Source organism: Triticum aestivum, chromosome 1A, assembly GCF_018294505.1.
Source record: "Triticum aestivum cultivar Chinese Spring chromosome 1A, IWGSC CS RefSeq v2.1, whole genome shotgun sequence".
Taxonomy (NCBI): domain Eukaryota; kingdom Viridiplantae; phylum Streptophyta; class Magnoliopsida; order Poales; family Poaceae; genus Triticum; species Triticum aestivum.
The window spans coordinates 259,433,253-259,450,732 of record NC_057794.1 but is presented as its reverse complement, the minus strand read 5'-3'; the positions used below and the strand labels follow the sequence as shown (position 1 = coordinate 259,450,732).

Here is a 17,480-nt window from a genome sequence, read left to right as displayed (position 1 = left end):
CGCTGCAGCCATGGGAGGCGTGGCCGGCCGGGACAGATGCGGCCGCGGTGGCCGGCACAGCGGCAGATGGTAACGGCGACCGGAACAGCAGCTGCCGGAAAGGTTGGCCGGAATGGAATCGAGGCAGACTAGGAAGAGGGAGCACGGAGTTGCGGGCGTGCGGGAGCGGGAGAGGAACCTAAGCATCTGATACCATGTTAGGAATGAGCAACTAGCTTTACTGAGGGATACATATACAGATGTGGTAAAGTGCAGAAAAGTCCCTTATATAATGGGGATGTACACAAACTATACACATACACATCTAACAGTGTCGTGTCCATGCCAATATTAATCTTGTTGGCTTGTTCCATTTCTTCTGTTACTGATTTCTGATCTTCAAGACGTGTTATCAACCAGTCGTTGAGCCCTTATTTTCCTGTTTTCACAAACTTTGAGTTATTTTCTGGTGTTTTCAAACCAGCCGTTGTGCCCTTATTTCCCAGTGGCTTTCTGTCAAACATTTAAGTTTTATTTATTTTTGACGGTGTTACGGCGGGCTTACGCCAGCCTGAACCATTTCATTAACATTTAAGTTTTATCATTCACCAGTGTAGAAATAATGGCAGCGCTCTTGTTCTCTAGGGCTGCTGAGACCACAGCTTTTGCCATCTTTTTGATAAATCATAAACAGGTCCATGTAATCAGGTAGAAATGTTGAAGTGTGAAACAGTGGAAGTCCCAAGGAGTTTTCTAAAGTTATTGCAGTAACTTGCATGTTTTTTTCCCTTTGAAATCTATGGTATGTTACTGTGTGTCAAACCACCTACATGTGAAATCTTTTCAAAACATGACAGGTAGCCAGCAGGTTCAAAAAAGCCCTAGGTCTAAATTCCTATTTTGCCTCTGCCTAGCACTAGCAGCCCTCAAGGCTAGGCGTTCTGCTGTCGCATAGCGCCTAGTCATGCTTAAGCGCTTGCCTAGCAGTGCTTTTTTTAATAAATAAAATCGTTGGTAGCCAGTATAACATCTTCTCCTAAAAGAAGTTGTCGGAAAGGTGAACACATCTGATGCACCTGTCACTTTAGGTGGTGTGTTTTCACATTGACTACATAGTAGGAGTACTAGTACAGGATAAAAGAGACCCTTTATTGTGAACAAGTATCAAATAATCAATAACATTTTGGTGTTAATTAATCACTATCAATAAGTAACATGTACATTCAAAACATAATACAAATATTCAGATACATTTGTTAGCTACACATTATGTACTGTGTTATACTCTGCTATAATGGATACCTACTATCTGCCAATGTGCAGTCACACTATCACAGGAATATATTTGCACCTAGTCTTCATGGTTCAAAAGTTGGGACTTGAGCAGAAACACCCTGAGTTGCCTGGTACACAGCACGCTGAGCTATACTCCTGTAAGGGTCTTCCTCCCTCTTCCTCTTTAAGTATGCCATTGCGTTCTCGACTTCTGATTTGATATGTAAATACACTTCATTTGCGCTCTCCCTATCCGTCAGAACATTGTTCATCCCTTCCATTTTGATTGGTTTGCCAAAAAGGTAGTAGAATCGTCCGGGTACTTTAGGAACAATAGCAGGTATGTGCATGTCCTGATTCCCTTCCTCTCCTTTGACGCTATCTCTGAAATGACAAATATTCACAGCAGAATGAAAAAGAGTCCAAGTAGCAATTCCACAAAGGTAAGATCAGAACACTTGATTCATTTGTTTGGAAATTAAATCTGACCTCACTCTCTGGCCGTCTTTGTTGATTGACTCTATCCACTCCCGAAGGTACGGAATGTTCTTTTGATCATTGTAATCCAGAACCAACTGCAGAAAGAAGACACAAATACACTTGGTATAGCTTTCCCCAAAATCTGCTACTCAACCTTGGTTACAAATGTGTTATCACTTATCACCACACATGTCCTGCGGAGATCTCGAGTTGGTGTCTTTTTCTATATCTTCGAAGTCATTTGCTGTGCCATGCTTTCATGTTATTTTTCCTCGAATAACACATGCTTTCACCTTTATGTAATCGGTAAGTTAACTTCTGAAAACTACAAAACTTCAGCTTGGTTGGGGCTGCAGCGGTATTTTGGTCTATTTGGCTATGCATGAATGATGTTTTTTCAAGCAACCAGCAGGAGCGCTGCCTTTTCATTACGATGTTTGTGACATCAAAAAGTTCAATCATGTATGCAGGTGTTACTCTCGTGTACGAGTTGGATGTAATCACGAGTGTTGTTACAGAAGGCACAGCACAAGCGCCAAGCGGCTCAAATGTATTACCTAGGGGTTTATGTCCCGGTTTGGATGGCATGCCATTGACAGGTTTCTTAGTCTTTGCCTTGGTCGGTATGTTACTACCTACTTTCATTTGATTGTATTGATATTTTCGTCTCCCCCTTTTCTCAGCGAAGTCAATTTTTTTGTCTCTGCATCTATGATGGAGAGGCCGGGGGTAATAAGGCTTCCATTATCTAAAAGGGCAGCCTAGTGCACGTAGCTCCCGCTTGCGCAGGGTCCGGGGAAGGGTCCGACCACTTTGGGTCTTTTTGGCAAAAAATGGCTCCACTGAGAAAAAGGCTTCCATTATTATCTAAAAAATAAATAAATGTTCAACTGGTTAAGATTTCAAATGATATGACATATGAACGCAAATTTCGATTTTCAGTGATATTTTTAGAAATAGAGATTTAACAGTGTTGATTTCTCCTATAGAAACAAAAGAAGGATTAGGAAAGCTACCTCTAAAATGTCATCTTCTCCGACAAACCCAAATGGAATGACTGTAACACCAAACCTTGCCGCCATCCTTACAAATTCAGGCTGATCTGGCCAAAACAACTTGTATTCTTCACCCTGCCAAATACAGCTCAATTATTACATTAGAAAAAAGAAGGTAAAATCTACTATAACTCTGAGATACCATTTTTTTGGTATGTATTTTAAGTCGTGGTCCTTGTGGAATACTTGTTAGACACTAGCCTTGATCATACTATTTTTGTACATGTGAGCACACTCCTAATAACAAAAGCTGATGTGCTAAATTAGGTGTTTGCAAAAGTAGTTCCGTGTGGTGAAACTCTAAGAGCGTGTTTGGAAGAGTGGTATTCTGTGGTAAACTTCAGGAATTTAGTCAAATTTGACTTAAATACCAGTCCTGTCCCTAATGGTTATGTCAAGGCTTAATAGAGATATGGAGACATTAAGCACACCTTCCTATGTAGAGCTTCCCGAGCACCACCAGGATAGAGGAGAACATATTGATTTCTCTCAAACAGCCTGTACATATTGATTGGAGTGACTGGTAATCCGCCATACATAGAGACTGTATCAAGCCGAGACGACTCCTGGCGCGAGGTCTCATATTTTGATCCAAACAACATTGGATGAGCCATGCCACGAACAATCGTGTTCTTCTCCCTCAAAAACTCTTCATACAATGGGCTTAACTCGATCCCCATCAGTGCATGATAACCCACAAACAAGACAGGACCTTGGTCAGGAACACCAGCAAGGCCACGGACAATTTTTCCATTTGTCAGAGTAGACATCATGACTGGGCTCAGTGCAAGGTGAAACAATCTGCAAAAGGTTATAAGTTTTTCACTTACTAGATCTATGCAAGTAGGGAAGCACTCTCAGAAGTTGAATACGTACTTGTGGTCTTCATCAAATGTTTTCTTGAACTCACTTAGTGTAGGGGGAAGGTAGTCGGTCACAAAGTCCCGTTGCCTGCCACGGCGGTACATGTTTGCACCTTTTATAACAGATAACAGATTCACACCATCCTCCTGTGCAAGGAAAATATGAAGTTCAAAATTGTACTCCAAGACATACAGTGGTTGGCATGAATATTGAAATGAAAACACCGGACTGGCTCTGAAACGCTTTGATGAATTGTGAGTGTACCAAGAGTAGTGTATGGCCATTTTCCTTGAAGTATCGAACTCTGCAGTTTTTCAGTGCCTTGAAGAGTCGATCTGCCTCTTCTCCACTCGGCAGAAGATTGTCTTTGCCACTAAATAAATTAATTAATATGGAGAGTATCAGATCAAACAGTTAGATATAGAAAATCAAACAAGACTAGAGAATGAGGATTTAGGCAGCACCATTATAATGATTACCTGGCAAGAAACAGAACTTCAGCTTGTACAGCATGAAGACGAGAGTTGGCATAGGCTGCTCCTGACTTAAGAAGCTTGAGCTTCCACAAAAGAGCATCCCTTGGTATGATATCTGCCAATTGCTGATAAATGAAAGGAATGAAATCTAAAACAATAATAAGAAAATATATCTAGGTGATTAAATAGCTCTATAAAAGGTTGTAACCGATTCTTCTGAGGACTAAGAGCACAAGGACTTCTGAAAATAGTGGTTAAAAGAAATGGATACTTCTCCTTTCCGGCAAATGCAACTGTACGTCTGTACGTCTGTACTCTATATGCTTTTCTAGACTTGCAAAAATAAATAAATAATCATTTCTTAAAGTAGAGATCTCCTAAAAGATGTACAAATCAAGTCTTTTTTATGAACGTTGGCGGATAGAGTTACAGCAGATCAAATAACATTTAGGAAGTTTATAAGCATATATGTTTCTTGCACTCCATATGTTTTTTTTGTAGTCTATATGGATTTTTTTCTTGCACTCCATATGTTTGAATAGGAGGTCACATAAAAATGAATGTATGGGATAGATAAACATAAAACTTAAAAAGAGGAGGAGCTATGGAAACATACTGAAAGCAAAGGCAGCAAAGAAGTGAGACTTTCTGACAGCTTTTGAAGAGTTTCTGGAGGAGAAAGGTTGTTCTCAATGCTAACCATAGCCATCTTCAGAGGGTCAGCTGCGCATAAACATCCTTGGCTCATAAAAAGATAATTGAACAAGATTTAAATTTTAAAAGTACATACAGTGAGGTAGAATTCTGCCTGGATGCTTTTATTATCAAGCAATAACTCAAAATCAAGATCATGTCTTCCAAGTTCTTTAGTTCATATGAAATTAACAAGAAAATTTTGTGACAAGCATATCAGATTATACAGTTGGAAAAAAGATGCACGGAACAACTGGAAGAAAGCACAGGCCAGGGTAATTAACAAGCTAAGAAGTATACCCATAACAAAACTAAGAAGATACGGAACTGTAACATGAAGGTCGCTTGGCATTGCTTCCAAAAGAGGCAATATTGGCTGCAGTGGAGTCTTTGCAAATGATGTTGCTGCAGAAAAAAGAAGAAAAACCATCAAGTTATTTTATAATTAAAGAAAGAACTATCTCATCACATTCTAAAATACAACATTTTCACTTGCCTGGGTTTACCAGTAGGAGGACCAAATCGATGTGTGGATTACGAGCTGCCGCTGCAAGTGCCAGGCATCCACCAAAGGAATCTCCAACAAGATATATCGGTCTGTTTGGTGATAAATCATGCTCATATTGGATAGATTTTTCGACAATTTGTAATAGCCCTGTAAGCATTTATGTTCATTGCTGTTAGGTCAATAGAAGCTTTCGGGGTACTTATCCCTGATTTCCCTTCACAATTCATAACAGTAATTTTATTTTGTAGTCCTACTTCTGCGGTGGGCTCTACAGGGGCAACATGGTGCGGCGGACAGAAGACCTCAGCAAAGAGGACGCCCGGGAGACAAGACCAAGCAAGTTAATGCACATGTAGGAGATGAAGTTGGTGTAATTAACACCGAAGAATTACCAGGCATTGGGAGATGCAAAAGAAGCGCGACGATGACATTATGCCTTTTTTCTTTTTCTTTTTTCGTACAGACCAAAACTGGCTGGTCAGAAGGATGCCACCGTTGCCTCTGTCCTCGGAGTGGCAAACTTGTGGGTTGATTTCCCCGGGGCTCTCTTGGTGAATCTAGTAGAGTGGAATGAGATCATACTGAGAGTCGCGGGGGTGCAACAAACTCAGGAGAAGGACTCGTTTAGGTGGGATCTCCACACCACCGGGTGTTTTCTGTATTTGGCATTGGTGGATACGCTGGTCAGTTTTAGATCAAAATGGTTATGGCGTCTAAACTAACTTTAAAAACCAAAGTATTCCTCTAGTTCCTCTGCACAAAGTCGTTCTTATAAAGGAAAATTTTATTAAGCGCAAATAGCAGGGGGAAACAAAACTAGACTTGGATTAAACTGTAGTCCTAATGAGATACATATATATCTCTAGAAACAAAATTCTAAGAACTGCAAAACTTATGAGTTGGTATGAAACTAGTTTTGTGTCCTAAACTTGTCCTAGTTTTGATCTTTATACCTTGTGCAAATTTCTGAAATTAGACTTGGATGAAACTGTAGTCCTAATGAGATACATATACATCTCTAGAATCAATGCATATTTCTACATTCTGAACTTTGTTGTGAGTTGGTATGTAGAAAATACTTGTAGAGAAAAGTTGGTACGTAGATGATTATCCAAGTAAGAATAGTTCTCCCCCCGTTCACTGTTATAAGATGTTTTCAGTATGAACTACATACGGACTGAAATGGTGAACAAACACACTAACATGCGTCTATATACATCCAATCCAGAAAAAGGTTAAAAACATCTTATAATAATGAACGGAAGGTGTAATAGTGAAGCCTAGGTGAATAATGCAAGTCATACCATCAAATGGTGTACGATCATTTACTGGTATATGCAAACAACGAACTTCAAAGGCCCTGCAAATGAGTAACGTGAGGTTTTATTAGACTTCAATGTAGAAAATGAGAAACAAAAGGAGGCAGTCTAGTTTTTGTCACGTTGGGCAGTTTTAGACTAAATAAGAAGGAACATGTAGACGAATCATAGGTCACATTGGGTAGGCTTATTCTTCCCTCATTTCCGGTTTATTGGACTAATCTTGCAAATAATGTCAACCAATGAAGGCCCCTACTTAAGTACTGGACAACATATTAATGTTATATGCATGGCCCGCATATAGGTCTTCTAAAAGTCAGCTTTGTGTAAATTTTATTTGACATCAAAATACATTTGAATTTTAATATTCTTATTATATCTAGGCTCGGTGGGTCTTTGCGTCCCTTTGTTTTGACATTGATTAACTTGATAGATAATGACTTCATGGAAACTACTACACTAGTAGTAACGCTAAAAGCAGGCTTTCCTGCTTGGCCCGCAATAGTATTTCCCTAAAGTACTACGTATATAGAAAGCAACAGCATACTCACTTGCCCAAAGACTTGTGGTGCAGAATGAGCCCCATCCCAACACCATCAGTTCCTGCAGTCAGGTAAACTCTTAGAACAGAAGCAAACTGGCCACTTAGCCATTCAGGTAACCGCGAACATGGCGGTGATCTCGCGCTGTTGAGCTGCCTCCATCATGCAGTGGCCAAGGGTGGAGCGCACAAAGCACGGAGTTATATACTATTATTGCTAAAGATTGGACGACCAACCTGGCAAGAAGAGCAGCAGGGGCGCGTCCTCCACCGCCGGCTGGCCGCACTCGACGGGGCTGAACCACCGCGGCGGCCCTCCGTCGTCCTTGCACAGGGCCCTGGCGGCAGCGAAGTAGTCCTTGACGGTCACGCCCCCGAACCCGTCGTCGTACAGAGGCTCCAGTCCTCTGTCCTTCTCCTCCTTCACCGCGTCCTCCTTCTTCCCGCTCCTGTTTCTCAGCCCCACCTCCCCGTTCACAGCGACGGAGCTGGCCCGGAGGCCGCCGCCGAGCCGGGAATGGTGTCGGACCAGGCGGGCGGTCGGCTTCACGCCGTAGACGGCTGGGAAGGAGCGGAGGGCGGGAATGGACATTGCTGGAGATGGAAATGATGCTTTTGGGTTGGAGAAACGGAGGAGTTACTTGAAGAAGGAAAGGCGGGGTCTGTGGAGGGGATGGGGCGGCGAGTGATTGGGGTGGCAGCGGGGCACGTAGGAGAGATCAAGAGCGATGCACTCTCGGGGAAACAGACAAGGGGGACAAGCTCAGTGCTGACCGCACCTACTTTCTTTTTCCTCTTTTTCTTGAAACCCATGCAAATTAGTGGTTTTTTTTATTCAGAAGGCCATGTGACAAGCTTTATATCATTGCATCAAATACTGGTTGCATCGTCAATCAGTTTGCTCAAAATAAATCTAGGAGCTTCATGGACCCAATTACAAGAAGTATGTCTATCGATATCATGAACAACTTAAAAAGCCTTCCCAATTAGCGTAATCAGGTCCACTCAATCTGAAAAAATAACGTGTTGAGTCGTTTCACCAAGTATAACTTCCTTCCAATGCTCGAATCGTTTCCAAAGAGTTTAATTCCGCTTCAATCATGTACACCTCATAGGAACTGCCATCCCATTTCGATTTCGCATTGTTGTCGCTTCCGCCATTACTGTAGTTGTGTTAGCAACCTAACTCCAACACAGGCGACAACAGACAAAAACGCTGCTATGGAAGCCAAATTCAAAAGCGCCGTGATGGCAACAAAATGGGGCAAGCATCAGGCGCAAGGCAAAAGTGTTGCCATGGCAGCTGAGACAACAGCCGCGATAAATCAGGGAGAGGATCGTGTTATCAACCATCCACGTCGGATCATCCAACCTAACCACAAGTACGTGGACGTGTCATGGGACAACACTACTTAAAGAGAAGGAAGATAGGAGCGGAAGACATCGAGCTTGGATCACACCAAACGACCTGCTTTCCCAATTAAAGTAATCAGGTCCACACAATCTGCAAAACTAAATTGTTGAGTCAATCCACCAAGTGTATCACTTCCTTTTAAGGCTCGAATCATTTCCAAAAAGTCCGATTACGCTTCAATCATGAACACCCCATATGAATGGCCAATATCAACCCATTTCAAATTGTTATCGCCTCCGTAATTACTGCACTTGTCACGTTAGGAAGAATTTCACATGATGCAGCTATAAAAATACCTTCATCATCCCACAACACAGCCCCCGTGACTTCGAAACCATCTTCCACATAAAATGTTGCATGAGTGTTAAGTTTCACCCATTTTATTGACTCGCATATTGATCCCCTATGCCGCAGCTAGGGTTTCTTCGTGCCGGGCGTTGATTGCGATCACCTCCAGGAGTCCTACCATGGTCAGCCACCTTGCGACCTCCCTCCTCCCATCCCCTGTCGGGTGATCGTGCCCACCCCATCAAACCCAAGTTCGATGGAGGTGCCTTCCGATGCGTAGGCAGCAACGAGTGGCAGCGCGAGGGTCGATGATCCGAGTGATCTAGGAGACTTCTTCAACCAGCTTGATCTAGAAGGCGAGCACTTCAATGATCTAGAAATCAGTGTTGATGATCTGGTCTTGAACAATGGTGTGTGTTGGCTGGCCCCAGCTAGGGTTCACACAAAGAATAGCTTCAAGCCAAGCTGCCTTCTTTAAGGAGATGTGTTTGGCTTGGAATCCAACGCATGAGGTCGCTTTCGCCCAGTTGGTCCTAACCTATTCATAGTGGAAGCTTCATGCCACGACGACTGTGAATGAATCATGGAAAGAGGACCTTGGATATTCAGGTATTGGGTAGTCCTTCTGAGTCCTTATGATGGTTTTAACAAAGTTGAAGAGATTGAGATAGTTCACATGCCTATATGTCTACAAATTCAGAAACTCACATATGTTGTAAGTGCATCTAGTGCCACCCCGACAAACTTGGTTGAGGGACTAATGTGTTTGTGAGAATTGCAGGATAACACAGGTAGTAGTCCCTCATTGATTCGGTTTACCTACCAGAGATGACCCCTAAAAATGTGTGAAGACATTGAAGACAATGGTGGTCTGTGAAGAGTTTCACATTGAAGACTATGACATGAGAAGACATCGTATGAAGACTATGGATTGCGAAGACATAGTTGTTTCGTAGTTTCCTTTTCTTCTTTGTTGAGTCATAGGAACCACCGTACTGTTTAGTGGGGTCCAAGTGAACAAAGTCAGAGTGACTAAAGTGATGCTCAACCAAATCCTATGTCTTCGAGCGAAGACAATGAGAGAAAATCTTATCCAGAGCTGGATGAGTCAGCTTTACTTGTAGCCCAAGTCAAGCTGCCGCGTGTGTTTGAAATTTGACAGTTGGACACATGTCAGTTCCTTAGTGACCCAGGGTCATTTCAGACAAATCAGGTCGGGTTGCCTCCTAGCTATAAATAGCCCACCGCCTACACCATAAATTGGTGGCTGCTCAGAGTTAGTGCACGGCTTTTGTCGTTTGAGAGCAACCCACCTCAAAGCCTTTGAGAGAAATCTTTGCGAGGACAAAGCCTAAACACCCAGAGCCAAAGAGTGTTAGGCATCACTAAAGTCTTTCTGTCTGCGTGACTTGAAGACTTGTTACACTTGAGGACTGTGAATTCTCTAGCCGGTTAGGCGTCGCGTTATGAGCATCCAAGAGTCATTGTGGATGGCCGGTGAACGAAGTCTGTGAAGGTTTGGTAGTCTACCTTGAAGACTTACCAGAGTGATTGGGCGAGGACTGTGTGTCCTTAGCTCAAGGGGAATAAGGTGAAGACGCGGTCTTCTGAGTTGAATCTCAGCCTCCCTAACCAAACGTACAGTTGTCACAGCAACTGGAACTGGTCCAACAAATACCTGTCCTCACCAAGCAACTGGTTCTATCTTTTACCTCTCTTTACTTACTGCTTGTCTTCATGAAGTCATTGCCTGCTTGCATGATATGATTGACTTCGCTGTGTGAAGACTGTTGTTGATTGGCTTGATACTATCTTCCATCTTGGTCCATACTACCTAGCTGCTGATAGTCTTCGTGCTTTCACTTCATTGCTTACTTGACTATGGCTTGTCTAGTGTAGTCTACCTTCCGCTGCATATTAATATGTTCATTTCTACTGATTGTCTTCAAAGCCCCCGTTTTTTGAAGACTTTCATAAAAATCACCTATTCCCTCCCCCTCTAGTCGATAACTAGCACTTTCAATTGGTATCAGAGCAAGGTGCTTCCTTGTTCCATGTGATTCGGTTTAACCACCTGGAGTTTTAGCTATGTCGACTGTAGGGATAATCAAAGTCTCCGCTGTGTGCCCTGTCTTCGATGGCACTGATTACCCCTACTGGAAGAATAAGATGCGCATGCATCTTGAAGCCATTGATGTCGACCTCTGATATGTCGTCAAGAATGGTGTTCCCAAGGCCGGTGAAGGCGTCACCCCAGCTTATGTCAAGAAGTTCATTCAACTATATTCTATTGCCAAGAACATCATCGTGGTCATCTGACCAAACGACAGTATGGCCGTGTGAGTGCTCTGGAAACTGCAAAGCTAGTCTGGGACTGGCTCTCCAAGGTCAATGAAGGCGCCTCAACCCAGAGAGACTCAAGGATCAGTGTTTTTCGCAATCTCTTCAACCGCTTCAAGAGAAATGACAATGAGAATGTTCAGCTGACGTTTGATCGCCTCACTGACATCACAAATGAGCTTCATGCACTCGGCGCCACTGAGATCACCAAGCATGAAATCGTCAAGACACTCTTGAGATCACTCGACAGCTCATTTGACACCCTGGCCCTGATGATTCAAGAACGCCCTGACTTCAAGACTCTCGATCCGTCTGACATACTTGAAAGGATCAACAGACATGAGTTCTAGCTATCTGAGAAAAGAGATATCTATGGTCCCAACTATGGCCGAGCTCGCGCTTTGAAGGCAAAGGTTGTTTCCTTATCTGAAGAGAATCTGACTGCAGTTCTGTGGATCCTGAAGACATTGGAAAGGAACTTGCCATGCTCGTGAACAAGTTCCAAAGGTTCACCAGGAAGAAAGGTTCCAGACAGTCTTCAAGATCCAACTCAAGAAATGATGAAGCTTCCTCCCGTGACTACAAGAAAAGAACGTGCCACAAGTGCAAGAAACCTGGTCACTACATCTCTGAATGTACTCATTGGGACAATGAGCACAACAACAAGAAGAAGAGCAAGGAATATGATTCTGATGACAAGAAGAAGAAGAAATCCTCAAAGTCTTCTTCCAAGTCTTCGTCGAAGTCTTCATCACACAAGAAGAGCTCATCTAGCAAGGGTCATGCGTTTGTTGGCAAGGAAATGGATTTAGAGGAGGAGTCTGCATCTGAGGAGGTGGAGATGGAGTCTGAAGAGGAATCTGATTCAGGCGTGGCAAGCCTGGCTTTAGCTTCATCATACGTCGCCAAGTCCATCTTCAACACTGAAGACGATGGCATCTTCACCAACGCTGATGCTAACGAGGATGACTCTGCTCCCACCTACTGCTTCATGGCACGTGGTGCCAAGGTAAACTCACGCGATGCTCACTATCAAACATCTAGTGAAGATGACTCTGAATGTAAATCTAAACCTAACTACAAAACACTTGCTAAAATCGCAACACAGCAACAGACTTCTATGGAACATATTCAAAAACTGTTAGACAAAAGCGATGACCTGTTGGATGCGGAAATGACTTGAACTCAGTCCTTAATTGAAGACATTAAAAATCTTCATGTTAAGTACGAAGAACTTGAAAGTCGTCATGAAACGCTCTCAACTACTCACGAAAAGCTTTCCTACGATTATCTTCAAAGGAAGCAAGAACTTGAGAACTTGAGAGCGGCTCATGAAGATCTTCAAAAAGAGAATGAGTCACTTCGCGCTCAACAGATCAGTTCCGCTCAGGAAGGATTTGAACCACCATGTCTAAAATGCCTTGAGCGTGATAACGCTACTTCTGTTGTTGGATGTTCTACTGCTACTACTATTGCAATATCTTCAACTGCTGATGTGGTAACTAACCCCTCTGCTGAGGATACCACTACTATTGCTGATGAGAATGCCAGGTTGAAGACGCTGCTTGAGACAGGAATGTACAAGTCTCAAAGGGCATCAGACACTATGTGATGTCCTCAAGAAACAGATTCTGAACCGAAACCCTAGGAAAGAGGGTGTTGGGTTCAAAAGGAAAATGAACGTTGATGGTTCTTACTGGAAGCCTGAGCAGTACCCCAAAACTACATGGGTTGCTGCAAAGGGACCTTCAGTGGATCCATCTACCTTATCTGGCTTCACTTGTGCTAACCCGATTATAATTGATGAATCCTTTGATGCAAACTATAAACTATTTAAGAATCAGAATGGTGAAGTGTTTCCCAGGTATATTGGTACTAACTGCAGGAATTGACCACCTTTGAAGAAGATCTAGGTCCCAAGAGTTGTCTTGAAAATCTTCAGGTGAATGTCATCATGACACCACATGGGAAGAAGACAAACCCCGGACCAAAGGCTTCACATGGTCCAAAGGCGTCATACAGACAGAGGACTCACCAGAATCACCCTAACACAAATGTTTTACAGGGAAACCATACTCAGGCCTATGAATATGAGCATGTTTCATCAAACCACCATGATCATAAGACCAAGAACTACTCTGCTTATTCTTATGAGTATTGTTCACCTCCTGCAAGACTATCTGCTAGGGCTACAAAGCCAAAGTTCTTAGATGCTGCACTTAGACTCATTGCTTCGAAGCCACCCCTGAAGATGTGGGTGGTTAAGAAAACTTAACTCTCTTTTGCAGGGAAAGGTCTCTAGCCGGAAATGAAAGGCATCAGATGCTATTGCTGGGGACCTAAAACATCTTGTGGGCGCAAGATAAAATGCCCAAATGGTCTTATTATGTATTTCATTCCTGAATCGCTTGCCAATCATCCTATCAGTCCTAACCTGTATCTGAGCTTTCATAATCCACTTGCTCGTCAAATGTTTATGCTTCACAATACTCTTTGTGAAGCCTATCCCCCTAACTGCACTGTATGGTATGACACCAGCTGCTTCAGAATGGATTATTGATAGTGGATGCACTAACCACATGACTGGCGATCGAAGTCTTCTCATGGACTCAACCTTACGTCCATCTGACAAGAGTCATATCACATTTGCTAACACTGGTAAAAGTAAGATGTTGGGTCTAGGTAGAGTTGCAACCTCAAAGGATCAACACATGGATAAAGTGATGCTTGTTGAATCCCTTGGTTTCAACTTAATTTCCGTCTCAATGCTTTGTGACTTGAACATGATTGTGATATTTGGAAAATATCGTTGCCTTGTTTTAATGGAATCTGACAAGTCTCTAGTATTTGAAGGGTACCCAAAAGGTGATCTGTACATGGTAGATTTCTCAGCAGGACCACAGTTGGCCGTATGTCTTCTAGCAAAAGCTTCAGAGTGCTGGCTCTGGCATCGAAGGCTAGGCATGCTGGCATGAGAATCTTGTACACTCTCGCGAAGAAGAATCATGTCGTAGGCATCGAGGGCGTCAAGTTCAAAAAGGATCATTTGTGTGGTGCCTGTGAAGCCGGGAAGATGACTAGGGCCAAGCATCCTTCAAAGACAATCCTGACGACATCACGTCCCTTCGAGCTGCTTCACATGGACCTATTCAACCCTACTCATTACTCCACTATCACTACCACTGCTTGTCTCTATGGCTCTGTTACTGTTGATGATTACTCTAGATATACCTGGGTGCATATAATTCTCTACAAGACTGAAGTGCAGGATGTCTTCAGACGATTCGCAAATCGTGCCATGAGAAACTATGGCATCAAGATCAAGCACATAAGAAGTGACAATGGCACAAAATTCAAGAACACCGGCCTCGACACTTATCTTGATACATTGGGCATCACTCATGAATTCTCAGCTCCATACAAACCTCTACAGAATGGCATCGTGGAGCACAAGAACAGAACACTCATTGAGATGGCTCGGACGATGCTTGATGAGTACAAGACTCCAAGGAAGTTCTGGCCTGAAGCTATTGATATTGCATGCCACATCATCAACCACGTTTATCTTCACAAGCTTCTAAAGAAGACATCATATGAACTACTGACTGGTAAGAAGCCAAACGTAAGCTACTTCAGAGTATTTGGTGCCAGGTGCTAGATCAAGGATCCACATCACACGTCAAAATTTGCACCAAAAGCACATGAAGGATTTATGCTTGGTTATGGAAAGGATTCAAACTATGCAAGAAGAGCTTCAACAGTTCGAGCTGAACAATGGTTGAAGTTGTGGCTAGGCTTGAACAATGGATCTATCGCAACAAACAAGATGAGCATGGTCAGGTTGTCAGAAACAAGGCTCGTCTCATTGCTCAAGGATATACGCAAGTTGAAGGGATTGACTTCGATGAAACATTTGCCCCGGTGGCTAGGCTTGAAGCCATTCGCATTCTGCTAGCCTATGCCAACCATCACAACATCCTCCTATATCAAATGGATGTGAAGATTGCCTTTCTCAATGGCAAGATTGAAGAAGAAGTGTATGTTGCACAACCACGTGGCTTTGAAGATCCAAAACATCCTGATATGGTTTATAAGCTCAACAAGGCACTATATGGCCTCAAACAAGCCCCTTGTGCTTGGTATGACACACTCAAAGACTTCCTGAAGAGCAAATGCTTCAAACCTGGTTCCTTGGATCCCACTCTCTTCACGAAGACATACGATGGTGAACTGTTTGTGTGCCAGATCTATGTGGATGTCATTATCTTCGGATGCACTGACAAAAGATACAGTGATGAGTTTGGACACATGATGCAAGAGCAATATCAGATGTCCATGATGGGTGAGCTGAAGTTCTTCCTTGGTCTTCAAATCTGTCAGCAAAGCAACGACATCTTCATATCTCAAGAGAAATACCTCAAAGATTGCCTGAAGAAGTTTGGAATGCAAGACTGCAAGGGATACACGACGCCAATGCCAACCAAAAGTCATCTGGGCCCCGACGACAATGGTAAAGAGTTCGATCAAAAGGTATACCGCTCCATGATTGGTTTTTTTACTCTATTTGTGTGCATCTAGGCCAGATATCATATATAGTGTTTGCATGTGTGCCCGATTCCAAGCGGCACCAAAGGATTCGCATCACTTAGCTGTGAAGCGAATTCTTCGATATTTGGCTTACACCCCAACACTAGGATTATGGTATCCAAAGGGCTCAGAGTTTGATCTAGTTGGATTCTCGGATGCTGATTATGTTGGTGACAAGGTTGATCGCAAGTATACATCAGGCACATGTCACTTTCTTGGACGATCTCTTGTCTGTTGGTCTTTAAAGAAGCAGAACTGTGTGTCTCTCTCCACTGCTGAATCTGAATAAATTGTTGTTGGATCTTGCTACGCTCAGCTTCTGTGGATGAAGCAAACTCTCAAGGGCTATGGCATCCATCTGAAGCATGTGCCACTCTACTGTGACAATGAAAGCGCTATCAAGATTGCCAACAACCCAGTTCAGCATTCGAAGGCAAAGCACATTAAGATCTGTCATCACTTTCTCAGAGATCATGTCATGAAGAAAGATATTGATATCATTCACGTCAACACTGAAGAGCAATTGGCAGATATCTTCACAAAGCCCTTGGATGAGAAAAGGTTTTGCAAGTTGCGGTGTGAGCTAAATATCTTAGAATCCTCGAACGTCCTGTAGTTGTACACACATCCTAACGCTTATGCATGAGATGACTTAGATGTGCAACACGCGAAGTAACGTATATCTTCAAATAATGAAGACATACATTCTAAGTGTGAATACATTAATGCAGAAATTGACTTCGGAGCACCACGATAATTGTGCGCCGTGTATGGGTCTAATACTTCCTATACGGCGGGTAACGCCACCACCAAACTCTTGTTTGAAGTGTTTTCAATTGGCGTCACATTTGCATAATCTTCACATTTGGTTTTATCTTCAACATTGATTCGACTTCATGTCTATCTTCACAATGTTGATTTGGTATCATATTGATATATACATATATTGGTGTTCTGTCCTCTACAACATTCACTTATAGCTATGTCTTCATGTTTGAATCTTTTGACCTAAGTGAATGTGGTCGGACCCTAACCCCTTCTATGGTTCTAACCCAAATTCTATCTACCCAAATCATATGCATTCTATTGAAACTGTCAAATGTCTTCTCCGCGTCCTTGTCAGCAGAAGATACAGACACAAAAATTCAATCTGTTTTAAATGATATATCCTTATTGCCTGAAACCTGGAGAAGCCGGAACGACCACCCGACAGTCCAGGCGTGCGTGGGAACATGGAACAACTTCCAATGTGTTGCATGCTTGCCACATATCCCTCAGATGTGAACCATTAGGGGCACCTGCGTAATTGCGTTGTGATGTCCCTTTCCTTATAAATACACATCAGATTACGGTGAAAATCCTTCTCCCACCTCCACCTCGCGCAAACCCTAGCGCCACCGCTAGCTCTCGATGACGCCAGCGACGAAGCACTTAGCTGCCGCGACCTCACTGTCGTGGGTTTGTCATGGCAGATGTCCTTGTGAAAGGACTCAGTCGTGGAGCCATCGCAACGGGTTAGCTTAAAGGGGTTAAACCGGACAAGGGGACACGGGGAATTTATACTAGTACGGCCCCTTCGATGAAGGTAAAAGCCTACGTCTAGTTGTGATTGGTATTGCTTGGGTTTCGAAGGCCAGGGAGCGAATCCGCTTTGTCTGGCT

The 17,480-nt window shown here is 43.1% G+C and overlaps 1 protein-coding gene across 1 annotated transcript; it reads right to left on the bottom strand.

Moving 5' to 3' along the window:
• Positions 1 to 1,111: 1,111 nt before the first annotated feature.
• Positions 1,112 to 7,886, bottom strand: LOC123045092 (acyltransferase-like protein At1g54570, chloroplastic). Its single transcript, XM_044468028.1, has 13 exons — positions 7,428 to 7,886; positions 7,201 to 7,252; positions 6,635 to 6,690; positions 5,319 to 5,477; positions 5,123 to 5,227; positions 4,746 to 4,852; positions 4,133 to 4,254; positions 3,918 to 4,026; positions 3,666 to 3,799; positions 3,221 to 3,590; positions 2,751 to 2,864; positions 1,744 to 1,829; positions 1,112 to 1,638 (listed from the first exon to the last, which is right to left on the bottom strand). The coding sequence occupies exons 1-13, from the start codon at positions 7,780 to 7,782 to the stop codon at positions 1,338 to 1,340; spliced, it is 2,070 nt and encodes a 689-aa protein (XP_044323963.1). The 5' UTR covers positions 7,783 to 7,886; the 3' UTR covers positions 1,112 to 1,337.
• Positions 7,887 to 17,480: the final 9,594 nt, after the last annotated feature.